Here is a 19,076-nt window from a genome sequence, read left to right as displayed (position 1 = left end):
AGCCTCCTAGACTGAACTATGTCCCCCAGCCTCCTAGAGACTGAACTATGTCCCCCAGCCTCCTAGAGACTGAACTATGTCCCCCAGCCTCCTAGACTGAACTATGTCCCCCAGCCACCTAGACTGAACTATGTCCCCCAGCCTCCTAGAGACTGAACTATATCCCCCAGCCTCCTAGACTGAACTATGTCCCCCAGCCTCCTAGAGACTAAACGATGTCCCCCAGCCTCCTAGAGACTGAACTATGTCCCCCAGCCCCCTAGAGACTGAACTATGTCCCCCAGCCTCCTAGAGACTGAACTATGTCCCCCAGCCTCCTAGACTGAACTATGTCCCCCAGCCCCCTAGACTGAACTATGTCCCCCAGCCCCCTAGAGGCTGAACTATGTCCCCCAGCCTCCTAGACTGAACTATGTCCCCCAGCCACCTAGACTGAACTATGTCCCCCAGCCTCCTAGACTGAACTATGTCCCCCAGCCTCCTAGACTGGACTATGTCCCCCAGCCTCCTAGAGACTGAACTATGTCCCCCCAGCCCCCTAGACTGAACTATGTCCCCCAGCCTCCTAGACTGAACTATGTCCCCCAGCCTCCTAGACTGAACTATGTCCCCCAGCCTCCTAGACTGAACTATGTCCCCCAGCCTCCTAGAGACTGAACTATGTCCCCCAGCCTCCTAGACTGAACTATGTCCCCCAGCCTCCTAGAGACTGAACTATGTCCCCCAGCCTCCTAGACTGAACTATGTCCCCCAGCCCCCTAGACTGAACTATGTCCCCCAGCCCCCTAGAGGCTGAACTATGTCCCCCAGCCTCCTAGACTGAACTATGTCCCCCAGCCACCTAGACTGAACTATGTCCCCCAGCCTCCTAGACTGAACTATGTCCCCCAGCCTCCTAGACTGGACTATGTCCCCCAGCCTCCTAGAGACTGAACTATGTCCCCCAGCCTCCTAGAGACTGAACTATGTCCCCCAGCCTCCTAGAGACTGAACTATGTTCCCCAGCCTCCTAGACTGAACTATGTCCCCCAGCCTCCTAGACTGAACTATGTCCCCCAGCCTCCTAGAGACTGAACTATGTCCCCCCAGCCCCCTAGACTGAACTATGTCCCCCAGCCTCCTAGACTGAACTATGTCCCCCAGCCTCCTAGACTGAACTATGTCCCCCAGCCTCCTAGACTGAACTATGTCCCCCAGCCTCCTAGAGACTGAACTATGTCCCCCAGCCTCCTAGACTGAACTATGTCCCCCAGCCTCCTAGAGACTGAACTATGTCCCCCAGCCTCCTAGACTGAACTATGTCCCCCAGCCCCCTAGACTGAACTATGTCCCCCAGCCTCCTAGACTGGACTATGTCCCCCAGTCTCCTAGACTGAACTATGTCCCCCAGCCTCCTAGACTGAACTATGTCCCCCAGCCTCCTAGACTGAACTATGTCCCCCAGTCTCCTAGAGACTGAACTATGTCCCCCAGTCTCCTAGAGACTGAACTATGTCCCCCAGTCTCCTAAAGACTGAACTATGTCCCCCAGCCTCCTAGACTGGACTATGTCCCCCAGCCTCCTAGAGACTAAACTATGTCCCCCAGTCTCCTAGACTGAACTATGTCCCCCAGCCTCCTAGAGACTGAACTATGTCCCCCAGCCTCCTAGAGACTGAACTATGTCCCCCAGCCTCCTAGAGACTGAACTATGTCCCCCAGCCTCCTAGAGACTGAACTATGTCCCCCAGTCTCCTAGAGACTGAACTATGTCCCCCAGCCCCCTAGACTGAACTATGTCCCCCAGCCCCCTAGAGACTGAACTATGTCCCCCAGCCTCGTAGAGGCTGAACTATGTCCCCCAGCCTCCTAGAGACTGAACTATGTCCCCCAGCCTCCTAGACTGAACTATGTCCCCCAGCCTCCTAGACTGAACTATGTCCCCCAGCCTCCTAGACTGAACTATGACCCCCAGCCTCCTAGAGACTGAACTATGTCCCCCAGCCTCCTAGAGACGTAACTATGTCCCCCAAGCCTCCTAGAGACTGAACTATGTCCCCAGCCTCCTAGAGACTGAACTATGTCCCCCAGCCTCCTAGACTGAACTATGTCCCCCAGCCTCCTAGACTGAACTATGTCCCCCAGCCCCCTAGAGACTGAACTATGTCCCCCAGCCTCCTAGAGACTGAACTATGTCCCCCAGCCCCCTAGAGACTGAACTATGTCCCCCAGCCTCCTAGAGACTGAAATATGTCCCCCAGCCTCCTAGACTGAACTATGTCCCCCAGCCTCCTAGACTGAACTATGTCCCCCAGCCACCTAGAGACTGAACTATGTTCCCCAGCCTCCTAGAGACTGAACTATGTCCCCCAGCCTCCTAGAGACTGAACTATGTTCCCCAGCCTCCTAGACTGAACTATGTCCCCCAGCCTCCTAGAGACTGAACTATGTCCCCCAGCCTCCTAGAGACTGAACTATGTCCCCCAGCCTCCTAGAGACTGAACTATGTCCCCAGCCTCCTAGACTGAACTATGTCCCCCAGCCTCCTAGAGACTGAACTATGTCCCCCAGCCTCCTAGAGACTGAACTATGTCCCCCAGCCTCCTAGAGACTGAACTATGTTCCCCAGCCTCCTAGACTGAACTATGTCCCCCAGCCTCCTAGAGACTGAACTATGTCCCCCAGCCTCCTAGAAACTGAACTATGTCCCCCAGCCTCCTAGAGACTGAACTATGTCCCCCAGCCCCCTAGACTGAACTATGTCCCCCAGCCTCCTAGAGACTGAACTATGTCCCCCAGCCTCCTAGAGACTGAACTATGTCCCCCAGCCTCCTAGACTGAACTATGTCCCCCAGCCACCTAGACTGAACTATGTCCCCCCAGCCTCCTAGACTGAACTATGTCCCCCAGCCTCCTAGACTGAACTATGTCCCCCAGCCTCCCTAGAGACTGAACTATGTCCCCCAGCCTCCTAGAGACTGAACTATGTCCCCCAGCCTCCTAGAGACTGAACTATGTCCCCCAGCCACCTAGACTGAACTATGTCCCCCAGCCTCCTAGAGACTGAACTATGTCCCCCAGCCTCCTAGACTGAACTATGTCCCCCAGCCACCTAGAGGCTGAACTATGTCCCCCAGCCTCCTAGAGACTGAACTATGTCCCCCAGCCTCCTAGACTGAACTATGTCCCCCAGCCTCCTAGAGACTGAACTATGTCCCCCAGCCTCCTAGAGACTGAACTATGTCCCCCAGCCTCCTAGAGACTGAACTATGTCCCCCAGCCTCCTAGAGACTGAACTATGTCCCCCAGCCTCCTAGAGACTGAACTATGTCCCCCAGCCACCTAGACTGAACTATGTCCCCCAACCTCCTAGACTGAACTATGTCCCCCAGTCTCCTAGACTGAACTATGTCCCCCAGCCTCCTAGACTGAACTATGTCCCCCAGCCTCCTAGACTGAACTATGTCCCCCAGCCTCCTAGACTGAACTATGTCCCCCAACCTCCTAGACTGAACTATGTCCCCCAGTCTCCTAGACTGAACTATGTCCCCCAGCCTCCTAGACTGAACTATGTCCCCCAGCCACCTAGACTGAACTATGTCCCCCAGCCTCCTAGACTGAACTATGTCCACCAGCCTCCTAGAGACTGAACTATGTCCCCCAGCCTCCTAGAGACTGAACTATGTCCCCCAGCCTCCTAGACTGAACTATGTCCCCCAGCCTCCTAGACTGAACTATGTCCCCCAGCCTCCTAGAGACTGAACTATGTCCCCCAGCCTCCTAGAGACTGAACTATGTCCCCCAGCCTCCTAGAGACTGAACTATGTCCCCCAGCCTCCTAGAGACTGAACTATGTCCCCCAGCCTCCTAGACTGAACTATGTCCCCCAGCCTCCTAGAGACTGAACTTTGTCCCCCAGCCTCCTAGAGACTGAACTATGTCCCCCAGCCTCCTAGACTGAACTATGTCCCCCAGCCTCCTAGACTGAACTATGTCCCCCAGCCTCCTAGACAGAACTATGACCCCCCGTGGTCCTCTATAGCTTAATTGGTAGAGGATGGCGCTTGTAATGCCAGGGTAGTGGGTTCAATCCCGGGACCACCCATACATAAAAATGTATGCGCACATGACTGTAAATTGCTTTGGATAAAAGCGTCTGCTAAATGGCATAAAATAAAAAAATTAAATAACCGCCAGCCTCTTAGAAAATCCCTTATAATCTAAGCAACCTTAAAAGCCCTTATAATCTGAGCAACTCATCCCTTATAATCTGAGCAACTCATCCCTTATAATCTGAGCAACTCATCCCTTATAATCTGAGCAACTCATCCTTTATAATCTGAGCAACTCATCCCTTATAATCTGAGCAACTCATCCCTTATATTCTGAGCAACTCATCCCTTATAATCTGAGAAACTCATCCCTTATAATCTGAGCAACTCATCCCTTATAATCTGAGCAACTCATCCCTTATAATCTGAGCAACTCATCCCTTATAATCTGAGCAACTCATCCTTTATAATCTGAGCAACTCATCCCTTATAATCTGAGCAACTCATCCCTTATAATCTGAGCAACTCATCCCTTATAATCTGAGCAACTCATCCCTTATAATCTGAGCAACTCATCCCTTATAATCTGAGCAACTCATCCCTTATAATCTGAGCAACTCATCCCTTATAATCTAAGCAACTCATCCCTTATAATCTGAGCAACTCATCCCTTATAATCTAAGCAACTCATCCCTTATAATCTGAGCAACTCATCCCTTATAATCTGAGCAACTCATCCCTTATAATCTGAGCAATTCATCCCTTATAATATGAGCAACTCATCCCTTATAATCTGAGCAACTCATCCTTTATAATCTGAGCAACTCATCCCTTATAATCTAAGCAACTCATCCGTGTTATGGTATAATTACTCTATCTGCAGGAAGATGTGGTTTGTGGTTGATTACATTGTTATTACACTATTTAACACCTTTAAAATCTCAAAACGCCTGAAAACGTTTTAGCTGTTAACACAAACCTCAACACGCTGGTTGTTTTACCTGACTGTGTTTACTTTATCTAAAGGGCTTAGGGTTTAGGGTTAGTGAGCTCAACTAAAGGGCTTAGGGTTTAGGGTTAGTGTCTCAACTAAAGGGTTTAGGGTTTAGGGTTAGTGAGCTCAACTAAAGGGTTTAGGGTTTAGGGTTAGTGAGATCAACTAAAGGGCTTAGGGTTTAGGGTTAGTGAGATCAACTCAAGGGCTTAGGGTTAGTGAGATCAACTAAAGGGCTTAGGGTTTAGGGTTAGTGAGCTCAACTAAAGGGTTTAGGGTTAATGAGATCAACTCAAGGGCTTAGGGTTTAGGGTTAGTGAGATCAACTCAAGGGTTTAGGGTTAGTGAGATCAACTAAAGGGTTTAGGGTTTAGGGTTAGTGAGATCAACTAAAGGGTTTAGGGTTTAGGGTTAGTGAGATCAACTAAAGGGTTTAGGGTTTAGGGTTAGTGAGATCAACTCAAGGGCTTAGGGTTAGTGAGATCAACTAAAGGTTTTAGGGTTAGTGAGATCAACTAAAGGGTTTAGGGTTAGTGAGATAAACTAAAGGGCTTAGGGTTTAGGGTTAGTGAGATCAACTAAAGGGTTTACGGTTAGTGAGATCAACTCAAGGGTTTAGGGTTAGTGAGATCAACTCAAGGGTTTAGGGTTAGTGAGATCAACTAAAGGGTTTAGGGTTTAGGGTTAGTGAGATCAACTAAAGGGTTTAGGGTTTAGGGTTAGTGAGATCAACTAAAGGGTTTAGGGTTTAGGGTTAGTGAGATCAACTAAAGGGTTTAGGGTTTAGGGTTAGTGAGATCAACTCAAGGGCTTAGGGTTTAGGGTTAGTGAGATCAACTAAAGGGTTTAGGGTTTAGGGTTAGTGAGATCAACTAAAGGGTTTAGGGTTTAGGGTTAGTGAGATCAACTCAAGGGCTTAGGGTTTAGGGTTAGTGAGATCAACTAAAGGGGTTTAGGGTTTAGGGTTAGTGAGATCAACTAAAGGGTTTAGGGTTAGTGAGCTCAACTAAAGGGCTTAGGGTTTAGGGTTAGTGAGCTCAACTAAAGGACTTAGGGTTTAGGGGTTAGTGAGATCAACTCAAGGGTTTAGGGTTAGTGAGATCAACTAAAGGGTTTAGGGTTAGTGAGATCAACTAAAGGGTTTAGGGTTAGTGAGATCAACTAAAGGGCTTAGGGTTTAGGGTTAGTGAGATCAACTAAAGGGTTTAGGGTTAGTGAGATCAACTAAAGGGCTTAGGGTTTAGGGTTAGTGAGATCAACTAAAGGGTTTAGGGTTAGTGAGATCAACTAAAGGGCTTAGGGTTTAGGGTTAGTGAGCCCAACTAAAGGGTTTAGGGTTTAGGGTTAGTGAGATCAACTCAAGGGCTTAGGGTTTAGGGTTAGTGAGATCAGTTCAGTACGGTTAGGGTTAGGGTTAGTGAGATCAGTTCAGTACGGTTAGGGTTAGGGGTTAGGGTTTTAGGGTTAGTGAGCTCAGTTCAGTACGGTTAGGGTTAGGGTTAGGGTTAGTGAGATCAGTTCAGTACGGTTAGGGTTAGGGTTAGGGTTAGTGAGATCAGTTCATTACGGTTAGGGTTAGGGTTAGGGTTAGTGAGATCAGTTCAGTACGGTTAGGGTTAGGGTTAGGGTTAGGGTTAGGGTTAGTGAGATCAGTTCAGTACGGTTAGGGTTAGGGTTAGGGTTAGTGAGATCAGTTCAGTACGATTAGGGTTAGGGTTAGGGTTAGTGAGATCAGTTCAGTACGGTTAGGGTTAGGGTTAGTGAGATCAGTTCAGTACGGTTAGGGTTAGGGTTAGGGTTAGGGTTAGGGTTTAGGGTTAGTGAGATCAGTTCAGTACGGTTAGGGTTAGGGTTAGGGTTAGGGTTAGGGTTAGGGTTTAGGGTTAGTGAGATCAGGGTTAGGGTTAGGGTTAGGGTTAGGGTTACCTGACTGTGTTTACTTTAACTAAAGGGCTTAGGGTTTAGGGTTAGTGAGCTCAACTAAAGGGCTTAGGGTTTAGGGTTAGTGTCTCAACTAAAGGGTTTAGGGTTTAGGGTTAGTGAGCTCAACTAAAGGGTTTAGGGTTTAGGGTTAGTGAGATCAACTAAAGGGCTTAGGGTTTAGGGTTAGTGAGATCAACTCAAGGGCTTAGGGTTAGTGAGATCAACTAAAGGGCTTAGGGTTTAGGGTTAGTGAGCTCAACTAAAGGGTTTAGGGTTAGTGAGATCAACTCAAGGGCTTAGGGTTTAGGGTTAGTGAGATCAACTCAAGGGTTTAGGGTTAGTGAGATCAACTAAAGGGTTTAGGGTTTAGGGTTAGTGAGATCAACTAAAGGGTTTAGGGTTTAGGGTTAGTGAGATCAACTAAAGGGTTTAGGGTTTAGGGTTAGTGAGATCAACTCAAGGGCTTAGGGTTAGTGAGATCAACTAAAGGTTTTAGGGTTAGTGAGATCAACTAAAGGGTTTAGGGTTAGTGAGATAAACTAAAGGGCTTAGGGTTTAGGGTTAGTGAGATCAACTAAAGGGTTTACGGTTAGTGAGATCAACTCAAGGGTTTAGGGTTAGTGAGATCAACTCAAGGGTTTAGGGTTAGTGAGATCAACTAAAGGGTTTAGGGTTTAGGGTTAGTGAGATCAACTAAAGGGTTTAGGGTTTAGGGTTAGTGAGATCAACTAAAGGGTTTAGGGTTTAGGGTTAGTGAGATCAACTAAAGGGTTTAGGGTTAGTGAGATCAACTCAAGGGCTTAGGGTTTAGGGTTAGTGAGATCAACTAAAGGGTTTAGGGTTTAGGGTTAGTGAGATCAACTAAAGGGTTTAGGGTTTAGGGTTAGTGAGATCAACTCAAGGGCTTAGGGTTTAGGGTTAGTGAGATCAACTAAAGGGTTTAGGGTTTAGGGTTAGTGAGATCAACTAAAGGGTTTAGGGTTAGTGAGCTCAACTAAAGGGCTTAGGGTTTAGGGTTAGTGAGCTCAACTAAAGGACTTAGGGTTTAGGGTTAGTGAGATCAACTCAAGGGTTTAGGGTTAGTGAGATCAACTAAAGGGTTTAGGGTTAGTGAGATCAACTAAAGGGTTTAGGGTTAGTGAGATCAACTAAAGGGCTTAGGGTTTAGGGTTAGTGAGATCAACTAAAGGGTTTAGGGTTAGTGAGATCAACTAAAGGGCTTAGGGTTTAGGGTTAGTGAGATCAACTAAAGGGTTTAGGGTTAGTGAGATCAACTAAAGGGCTTAGGGTTTAGGGTTAGTGAGCCCAACTAAAGGGTTTAGGGTTTAGGGTTAGTGAGATCAACTCAAGGGCTTAGGGTTTAGGGTTAGTGAGATCAGTTCAGTACGGTTAGGGTTAGGGTTAGTGAGATCAGTTCAGTACGGTTAGGGTTAGGGTTAGGGTTTAGGGTTAGTGAGCTCAGTTCAGTACGGTTAGGGTTAGGGTTAGGGTTAGTGAGATCAGTTCAGTACGGTTAGGGTTAGGGTTAGGGTTAGTGAGATCAGTTCAGTACGGTTAGGGTTAGGGTTAGGGTTAGTGAGATCAGTTCAGTACGGTTAGGGTTAGGGTTAGGGTTAGGGTTAGGGTTAGTGAGATCAGTTCAGTACGGTTAGGGTTAGGGTTAGGGTTAGTGAGATCAGTTCAGTACGATTAGGGTTAGGGTTAGGGTTAGTGAGATCAGTTCAGTACGGTTAGGGTTAGGGTTAGTGAGATCAGTTCAGTACGGTTAGGGTTAGGGTTAGGGTTAGGGTTTAGGGTTAGTGAGATCAGTTCAGTACGGTTAGGGTTAGGGTTAGGGTTAGGGTTAGGGTTTAGGGTTAGTGAGATCAGTTCAGTACGGTTAGGGTTAGGGTTAGTGAGATCAGTTCAGTACGGTTAGGGTTAGGGTTAGGGTTAGGGTTAGGGTTTAGGGTTAGTGAGATCAGTTCAGTACGGTTAGGGTTAGGGTTAGGGTTAGGGTTAGGGTTAGGGAGATCAGTTCAGTACGGTTAGGGTTAGGGTTTAGGGTTAGTGAGATCAGTTCAGTACGGTTAGGGTTAGGGTTAGGGTTAGGGTTAGGGAGATCAGTTCAGTACGGTTAGGGTTAGGGTTAGGGTTAGTGAGATCAGTTCAGTACGGTTAGGGTTAGGGTTAGGGTTAGGGTTAGTGAGATCAGTTCAGTACGGTTAGGGTTAGGGTTAGGGTTAGTGAGATCAGTTCAGTACGGTTAGGGTTAGGGTTAGGGTTAGGGTTAGTGAGATCAGTTCAGTACGGTTAGGGTTAGGGTTAGGGTTAGTGAGATCAGTTCAGTACGGTTAGGGTTAGGGTTAGGGAGATCAGTTCAGTACGGTTAGGGTTAGGGTTTAGGGTTAGTGAGATCAGTACGGTTAGGGTTAGGGGTAGGGTTAGTGAGCTCAGTTCAGTACGGTTAGGGTTAGGGGTAGGGTTAGGGTTAGGGTTAGGGTTTAGGGTTAGGGTTTAGGGTTAGTGAGATCAGTTCAGTACGGTTAGGGTTAGGGGTAGGGTTAGTGAGCTCAGTTCAGTACGGTTAGGGTTAGGGGTAGGGTTAGGGTTAGGGTTAGGGTTTAGGGTTAGGGTTTAGGGTTAGTGAGATCAGTTCAGTACGGTACAGTCACCTTTTAGCTCACTCTGCTTCTAGAAGAGTTGTTCTGTTCAAACCTCAGGTGCTGTTATTCCAGTGTGTTGCTGAGTAAAGACACGTTTAGGATGGTATTAATCAACACATTTAAACAACACAATGGTTGAAGCCTGGGTGGCAGTCTGTTTCTGCTCTTTTGCCAAGTTGCCAACTCCTTATTACACATTGTCATGCCAGACATGTTGATGAGGTATAAGCAGTGGTCATGATAGCACAAACAGATCTGGGACCCGGCTGCAATGGATGTAGTGTAGTTGTGGTTATGACTGTGGTCCAACATTAACTCTGTGACCTCTAACATCTAGCCCCTGACCTCTATCCCCTAACCTCTCCCAGCGCTGGAGGATGGTGACAAGGAGGATGACTATGCTGACATCCTGATCTATGTGACGGGCTGCGTGCTCTTCATCCTGGCCGTCGTCATCATCATCCTCTGTCGTATGAGGATGTCTACCCAGAAGACCCTGCCCTCCCCGCCCATCCAGAAACTCTCCAAGTTCCCCTTAAAGAGACAGGTAACAGAAAGTAGATACAAGATTTCCAGCAAACATACAAACCTTCAAACCTTCAAACATACAAACCTTCAAACCTTCAAACCTTCAAACCTTCAAACCTTCAAACCTTCAAACCTTCAAACCTTCAAACCTTCAAACATACAAACCTTCAAACATACAAACCTTCAAACATACAAACCTTCAAACCTTCAAACCTTCAAACCTTCAAACCTTCAAACCTTCCTCTCTGTCTCTGTTACTGTAGACATAATGTGTGTGTCCCTAATGACATCATATTCCCTATATAGTGCACTACTTTAGACCAGAGTCCTATGGACAGCCCTATTCCCTATATAGTGCACTACTTTAGACCAGAGTCCTATGGACAGCCCTATTCCCTATATAGTGCACTACTTTAGACCAGAGTCCTATGGACAGCCCTATTCCCTATATAGTGCACTACTTTAGACCAGAGTCCTATGGACAGCCCTGTTCCCTATATAGTGCACTACTTTAGACCAGAGTCCTATGGACAGCCCTATTCCCTATATAGTGCACTACTTTAGACCAGAGTCCTATGGACAGCCCTATTCCCTATATAGTGCACTACTTTAGACCAGAGCCCTATGACATCATATTCCCTATATAGTGCACTACTTTAGACCAGAGTCCTATGGACACCCCTATTCCCTATATAGTGCACTACTTTAGACCAGAGTCCTATGGACAGCCCTATTCCCTATATAGTGCACTACTTTAGACCAGAGCCCTATGACACCATATTCCCTATATAGTGCACTACTTTAGACCAGAGTCCTATGACACCATATTCCCTATATAGTGCACTACTTTAGACCAGAGTCCTATGGACAGCCCTATTCCCTATATAGTGCACTACTTTAGACCAGAGCCCTATGACACCATATTCCCTATATAGTGCACTACTTTAGACCAGAGTCCTATGGACAGCCCTATTCCCTATATAGTGCACTACTTTAGACCAGAGCCCTATGGACAGCCCTATTCCCTATATAGTGCACTACTTTAGACCAGAGTCCTATGGACAGCCCTATTCCCTATATAGTGCACTACTTTTGACCAGAGTCCTATGGACAGCCCTATTCCCTATATAGTGCACTACTTTAGTCCAGAGCCCTATGGACAGCCCTATTCCCTATATAGTGCACTACTTTAGACCAGAGTCCTATGGACAGCCCTATTCCCTATATAGTGCACTACTTTAGACCAGAGTCCTATGGACAGCCCTATTCCCTATATAGTGCACTACTGTACATTTCAATGAAACATGGTGAAGCCCCAAAATTGCCCTCGCTAGAAGCCTGTGTTTCAGACATAAGGAAGTGGATGGCTGAAAACTTTTTACTTTTAAACTCGGACAAAACAGAGATGCTTGTTCTAGGTCCCAAGAAACAAAGAGATCTTCTGTTAAATCTGACAATTCATCTAGATGGTTGTAAAGTCGTCTCAAATAAAACTGTGAAGGACCTCGGTGTTACTCTTGACCCTGATCTCTCTTTTGACGAACATATCAAGACTGTTTCAAGGACAGCTTTTTTCCATCTACGTAACATTGCAAAAATCAGAAATTTTCTGTCCAAAAATGATGCAGAAAAATTAATCCATGCATTTGTTACTTCTAGGTTAGACTACTGCAATGCTCTATTTTCCGGCTACCCGGATAAAGCACTAAATAAACTTCAGTTAGTGCTAAATACGGCTGCTAGAATCCTGACTAGAACCAAGAAATTTGATCATATTACTCCAGTGCTAGCTTCCCTACACTGGCTTCCTGTTAAGGCAAGGGCTGATTTCAAGGTTTTACTGTTAACCTATAAAGCGTTACATGGGCTTGCTCCTACCTATCTTTCCGAGTTGGTCCTGCCGTACATACCAATACGTACGCTACGGTCACAAGACGCAGGCCTCCTAATTGTCCCTAGAATTTCTAAGCAAACAGCGGGAGGCAGGGCTTTCTCCTATAGATCTCCATTTTTATGGAACAGTCTGCCTACCCATGTGAGAGACGCAGACTCGGTCTCAACCTTTAAGTCTTTACTGAAGACTTATCTCTTCAGTAGGTCATATGATTGAGTGTAGTCTGGCCCAGGAGTGTGAAGGTGAACGGAAAGGCTGGAGCAACGAACAGCCCTTGCTGTCTCTGCCGGGCCGGTTCCCCTCTCCACTGGGGTTCTCTGCCTCTAACCCTGTTGCAGGGGCTGAGTCACTGACTTGCTGGTGCTCTTTCATGCCGTCCCTGGGAGGGGTGCGTCACTTGAGTGGGTTGAGTTACTGACGTGATCTTCCTGTCTGGGTTGGCGCCCCCCCTTGGTTTGTGCTGTGGTGGAGACCTCTGTGGGCTATACTCGGCCTTGTCTCAGGATTGTAAGTTGGTGGTTGGGGATATCCCTCTAGTGGTGCGGGGGCTGTGCTTTGGCGGAGTGGGTGGGGTTATATCCTTCCTGTTTGGCCCTGTCCGGGGGTTTCTTCGGATGGGGCCACAGTGTCTCCGGACCGCTCCTGTCTCAGCCTCCAGTATTTATGCTGCAGTAGTTTATGTGTCGGGGGGCTGGGGTTAGTTGGTTATACCTGGAGTACTTCTCCTGTCTTATCCAGTGTCCTGTGTGAATTTAAGTATGCTCTCTCTAATTCTCTCGTTCTCTCTTTCTCTCTGAGAACCTGAGCCCTAGGACCATACGTCAGGACTACCGGGCATGATGACACCTTGCTGTCCCCAGTCCGCCTGGCCTTGCTGCTATTCCAGTTTCAACTGTTCTGCCTGCGGCTACGAAACCCCTACCTGTCCCAGACCTGCTGTTTTCAACTCTTTAATGATCGGCTATGAAAAGCCAACTGAGAGACCTGAGCCCTAGGACCATACGTCGGGACTACCGGCCGTGGTGACTCCTTGCTGTCCCCAGTCCGCCTGGCCTTGCTGCTATTCCAGTTTCAACTGTTCTGCCTGCGGTTATGGAACCCCTACCTGTCCCAGACCTGCTGTTTTCAACTCTTAATGATCGGCTATGAAAAGCCAACTGAGATTTATTCCTGATTATTATTTGACCATGCTTGTCACTTATGAACATTTTTGAACATCTTGGCATGGTTCTGTTATAATCTCCACCCGGCACAGCCAGAAGAGGACTGGCCACCCCTCATAGCCTGGTTCCTCTCTAGGTTTCTTCCTAGGCTTTCGCCTTTCTAGGGAGTTTTTCCTAGCCACCGTGCTTCTACACCTGCATTGCTAGCTGTTTGGGGTTTTAGGCTGGGTTTCTGTACAGCACTTCGAGATATTAGCTGATGTAAGAAGGGCTATATAAAATAAAATTGATTGATTGATTGATTACTTTAGACCAGAGTCCTATGGACAGCCCTATTCCCTATATAGTGCACTACTTTAGACCAGAGTCCTATGGACAGCCCTATTCCCTATATAGTGCACTACTTTAGACCAGAGTCCTATGGACAGCCCTATTCCCTATATAGTGCACTACTTTAGACCAGAGTCCTATGGACAGCCCTATTCCCTATATAGTGCACAGGATTGGAGAGTAAAGGATTATATGTAATGGATTACAAATAACTGTTACTGTAATCATTACGTTATCAGCAAATATATTGTAATCAGATTACAGATACTTTTGAAAAACTATATTACTTCTAGGATTACTTTTAAATTCAGAAAGGATGTATGTGAAAAAAATCTTTGACACCTTTCTGTTTTCTCAATGACATTCAATTCAACATTGAAAAAAGCCCAAGTTTAAGTTTGTTCCGCCTGAGCGAGACTGACCACAAGTCAGAGACCACTATGATGACACACCGAATGCGTTTAATGGATTGTGAGAAAAGACCAGGAATAGGCTTTAGTATGCTACGGTCCAAGCTATTTCTTCCAATGCTGTCAGCATCCGAAGATTATCCAACTTGAATAAACGCTTGGAGGTAAGGACAACAGCAGTGGTGTAGCCTACGGGCGAAACGGATATCAAGTGTTATTAATACGCCCCAGTGGACAGCCAGTGGACAGCCAGTGGACAGCCAGTGGACAGCCAGTGGACAGCCAGTGGACAGCCAGTGGACAGCCAGTGGACAGCCAGTGGACAGCCACTGATACATGTGCTCTTCCAACAGCTGTATAGTGTGGATCCCAGGCTATAGAATAACAGTTTGAGGTGGATCCTAGCCTATAGAATAACAGTTTGAGGTGGATCCCAGCCTATAGAATAACAGTTTGAGGTGGATCCCAGCCTATAGAATAACAGTTTGAGGTGGATCCCAGCCTATAGAATAACAGTTTGAGGTGGATCCCAGCCTATAGAATAACAGTTTGAGGTGGATCCCAGCCTATAGAATAACAGTTTGAGGTGGTTCCCAGCCTATAGAATAACAGTTTGAGGTGGTTCCCAGCCTATAGAATAACAGTTTGAGGTGGATCCCAGCCTATAGAATAACAGTTTGAGGTGGATCCCAGCCTATAGAATAACAGTTTGAGGTGGATCCCAGCCTATAGAATAACAGTTTGAGGTGGATCCCAGCCTATAGAATAACAGTTTGAGGTGGATCCCAGCCTATAGAATAACAGTTTGAGGTGGATCCCAGCCTATAGAATAACAGTTTGAGGTGGATCCCAGCCTATAGAATAACAGTTTGAGGTGGATCCCAGCCTATTGAATAACAGTTTGAGGTGGATCCCAGCCTATAGAATAACAGTTTGAGGTGGATCCCAGCCTATAGAATAACAGTTTGAGGTGGATCCCAGCCTATAGAATAACAGTTTGAGGTGGATCCCAGCCTATAGAATAACAGTTTGAGGTGGATCCCAGCCTATAGAATAACAGTTTGAGGTGGATCCCAGCCTATAGAATAACAGTTTGAGGTGGATCCCAGCCTATAGAATAACAGTTTGAGGTGGATCCCAGCCTATAGAATAACAGTTTGAGGTGGATCCCAGCCTATAGAATAACAGTTTGAGGTGGATCCCAGCCTATAGAATAACAGTTTGAGGTGGATCCCAGCCTATAGAATAACAGTTTGAGGTGGATCCCAGCCTATAGAATAACAGTTTGAGGTGGATCCCAGCCTATAGAATAACAGTTTGAGGTGGATCCCAGCCTATAGAATAACAGTTTGAGGTGGATCCCAGCCTATAGAATAACAGTTTGAGGTGGATCCCAGCCTATGTAAACTCTAACGTTGATTTATCCTGCAATAGATGTCGTTCAATTGGTAATATTCATTTTGTAATCATTCTACCTCACTACCAGCCCCAGTACAGCTTCTACCTCACTACCAGCCCCAGTACAGCTTCTACCTCACTACCAGCCCCAATACAGCTTCTACCTCACTACCAGCCCCATTACAGCTTCTACCTCACTTCCAGCCCCAGTACAGCTTCTACCTCACTACCAGCCCCAATATAGCTTCTACCTCACTACCAGCCCCATTACAGCTTCTACCTCACTACCAGCCCCAATACAGCTTCTACCTCACTACCAGCCCCAATACAGCTTCTACCTCACTACCAGCCCCAGTACAGCTTCTACCTCACTACCAGCCCCAGTACAGCTTCTACCTCACTACCAGCCCCAATACAGCTTCTACCTCACTACCAGCCCCAGTACAGCTTCTACCTCACTACCAGCCCCAATACAGCTTCTACCTCACTACCAGCCCCAGTACAGCTTCTACCTCACTACCAGCCCCAATACAGCTTCTACCTCACTACCAGCCCCAGTACAGCTTCTACCTCACTACCAGCCCCAATACAGCTTCTACCTCACTACCAGCCCCAGTACAGCTTCTACCTCACTACCAGCCCCAGTACAGCTTCTACCTCACTACCAGCCCCAATACAGCTTCTACCTCACTACCAGCCCCAGTACAGCTTCTACCTCACTACCAGCCCCAATACAGCTTCTACCTCACTACCAGCCCCAGTACAGCTTCTACCTCACTACCAGCCCCAGTACAGCTTCTACCTCACTACCAGCCCCAGTACAGCTTCTAACTCACTACCAGCCCCAATACAGCTTCTACCTCACTACCAGCCCCAATACAGCTTCTACCTCACTACCAGCCCCAGTACAGCTTCTACCTCACTACCAGCCCCAGTACAGACTTCATACATTTTAATACTTTTTTCTTACTGGTCCCCCGTGGGAATCAAACCCACAACCCTGGCACCATGCTCTACCAACTGAGCTACTCGGGACTATCCTCCATAGACCTGACTGTCTCACTTCAGTATTAACCTCCCGAGTGGCGCAGTGGTCTAAGGCACTGCATCGCAGTGCTAGCTGTGCCACTAGAGATCCTGGCTCTGTCGTAGCCGGCCGCGACCGGGAGATCCATGGGGCGGCGCACAATTGGCCCAGTTCTATCATCAGAGTTATACAGCAAGTAACTAAATGCGTTTCATGATCAATAAACATCAATTGATTATGTAATTTCAGATACGTGAGGGTAGCATATCCATTTGGCATGTAGCTACCTAGCTAAGCAAACAACATGTCATTTAGCTTGCTTCATCAGAGATCATGGTCCTGGTAAAGTTGTCAGTCTGACTATTTTCATCACCACTAGAGATGGCAAGCAAATCAAACATGAGCTGAAATAAAAGATCCCAGAAATTTAGCATACCCACATAAAGCTTATTTCTCCCAAATGTTCGGCACACATTTGTTTACATCCCTGTAAGTGACCATTTCTCCTTTGCCAAGAAAATCCATCCACCTGATAGTTGTGGTATATCATAAAACTGATTAAGAAGCATGATCATTACAAAGGTGCACCTTGTGCTGGGGACAATAAAAGGCCAGTTTTGTCACACAACACAATGCCACAGAGTGTGCAATTGGCATGTTGACTGCAGGAATGTCCACCAGAGCTGTTGCCAGACATTTGAATATTCATTTAAATGAACAATATCCCCGGAAATACAAGGTATGGGTAGCTCAACTGAGCTACACTCAACTCACAAATAACAATCACCCTCAAGGACAAGGGGGCAGAGGGAACACTTATACATGTACTAATGAGGGGATATGAACCAGGTGTGTGTAATTGACAAGACAAATGGAATGATGAGATATGGAGCGGCAGTGGCTAGAAGGCCAGTGACAATGAATGCCGAAGCCTGCCCGAACAAGGAGGGGAGACAGCTTCGGAGGAAGTCGTGACAGTACATTTAACATTTTAACATTTAAGTCATTTAGCAGACGCTCTTATCCAGAGCGACTTACAAATTGGTCCATTCAACTTAGGATAGCCAGTGGGACAACCACTTTTTTTATGGGGGGTGGGGGAGGGGGTAGAAGGAGTACCCCCCCCCCCGACGCGTACCTCCAGCAGCGCGCCGACCCCGGCCTTGGGAACGGCCAGGAGGACGCGGAGCAGGGCGAGCCGGATGGCGACAGTGGAAATCCCGTAACAGGGAGGGATCGAGGATATCCCTCACCGGGACCCAGCACCGTTCCTCCGGACCGAGGTCAGGCTGACCGAGACCCCCAGACGTTCCATGAACGCCTTCCAGACCTTGGACGTGAACTGGGGACCTCGGTCAGACACTATGTCCTCTGGTACCCCGTAGTGCCGGAAGACGTGTGTAAACAGGGCCTCCGCAGTTTGCAGGACCGTGGGGAGACCGGGCAGAGGAAGGAGGCGGCAGGCCTTGGAAAAGCGGTCCACAACGACCAGGATGATGGTGTTACCTTGGGAGAGGGGAAGATCAGTCAGGAAATCAACACTTAGATGAGACCATGGTCATGTGGAATTGGTAAAGGTTGTAACTTACCCGATGGGAGGTGCCTAGGTGCCTTACTCTGGGCGCACACCGAGCAGGAGGAGACATTCACCCTCACGTCCTTAGCCAAGGTAGGCCACCAGTACTTTCCGGTCAGGCAGCGCACTGTACGACCGATACCTGGGTGACCAGAGGAGGGTGACGTGTGTGCCCAGTAGATCAGACGATCACAGATAAGAGCAGGCACGTACCGCAGCACAGCTGGACACTGAGGTGGAGATGGATCTGTGCGTAACGCCTGCTCTATATCCGCGTCCATCGCCCATACTACCGGCGTCACAATGCAAGAAGCCGGGAGTATGGGGGTGTTGTCTTTGGGCCTCTCCTCTGTGTCATACAGCCGTCACAATGCGTCTGCCTTCACGTTCTTCATACCCGGGATGTATGACAGTGTAAAATCGAACCGGGTGAAGAATAGGGCCCACCTGGCCTGGCGAGGATTCAGCCTCCTCGCTGCCTGGATGTACTCCAGGTTACGGTGGTCCGTCCAGACGAGCAAAGGGTGTTTCACCCCTTCACGCCAATACCTCCACACGGTCAAAGCTCGGACAACAGCCAACAGCTCCCGATCACCAACGTCGTAGTTCTGCTCCGCCGGGCTGAGCTTCTTAGAGAAGAAGGCACAGGGGCGGAGCTTGGGTGGCGTGCCCGAGCGTTGAGATAGGACAGCGCCTATCCCAACCTCGGACGCATCCACCTCCACTACGAACGGTAGTGATGGATCGGGGTGGACCAGTACCAGGGCTGAGGTGAACAGACCCCTCAGTTTCCTGAAGGCCCTGTCAGCCTCAGCAGACCAGCGGAGCCGGGATGGCCCACACTTCAACAGAGATGTAATGGGAGCTGCGACCTTGCCAAAGCCCTGGATAAACCTCCAATAGTAGTTGGCAAAGCCCAGAAAGCGCTGCACCTCCTTAACCGTGGTGGGAGTTGGCCAATTACGCACGGCTGAAATGCGATTCCCCTCCATCTCCACCCCTGAGGTGGTAATGCGGTATCCAAGGAAGGAGACGGACTGCTGGAAAAACATACACTTCTCTGCCTTGGCATAAAGATAATTTTCCAACAGTCGGGCCAGCACTTTGCGAACCAGGGATACATGCTCGGCGCGCGTAGCGGAATACATCAGAATATC

At 48.0% G+C, this 19,076-nt stretch overlaps 1 protein-coding gene across 1 annotated transcript in view; it reads left to right on the top strand.

Annotated features, from left to right (window-relative positions):
- Window positions 1-19,076, top strand: part of LOC121556697 (fibroblast growth factor receptor 3) — a gene marked incomplete at its 5' end in the record, with an annotated part of 202,654 nt that overhangs the window by 37,679 nt on the left and 145,899 nt on the right. The window contains one exon of the mRNA XM_045215005.1: window positions 9,962-10,140. Within this exon, the coding sequence (XP_045070940.1) occupies window positions 9,962-10,140 (179 nt within the window). The remainder of the gene's footprint in view (window positions 1-9,961; window positions 10,141-19,076) is intronic.

The sequence above is a fragment of the Coregonus clupeaformis genome, unplaced genomic scaffold (assembly GCF_020615455.1).
Source record: "Coregonus clupeaformis isolate EN_2021a unplaced genomic scaffold, ASM2061545v1 scaf0350, whole genome shotgun sequence".
In the NCBI taxonomy this organism is placed as follows: domain Eukaryota; kingdom Metazoa; phylum Chordata; class Actinopteri; order Salmoniformes; family Salmonidae; genus Coregonus; species Coregonus clupeaformis.
This window is presented reverse-complemented; position numbering and strand designations above follow the sequence as displayed.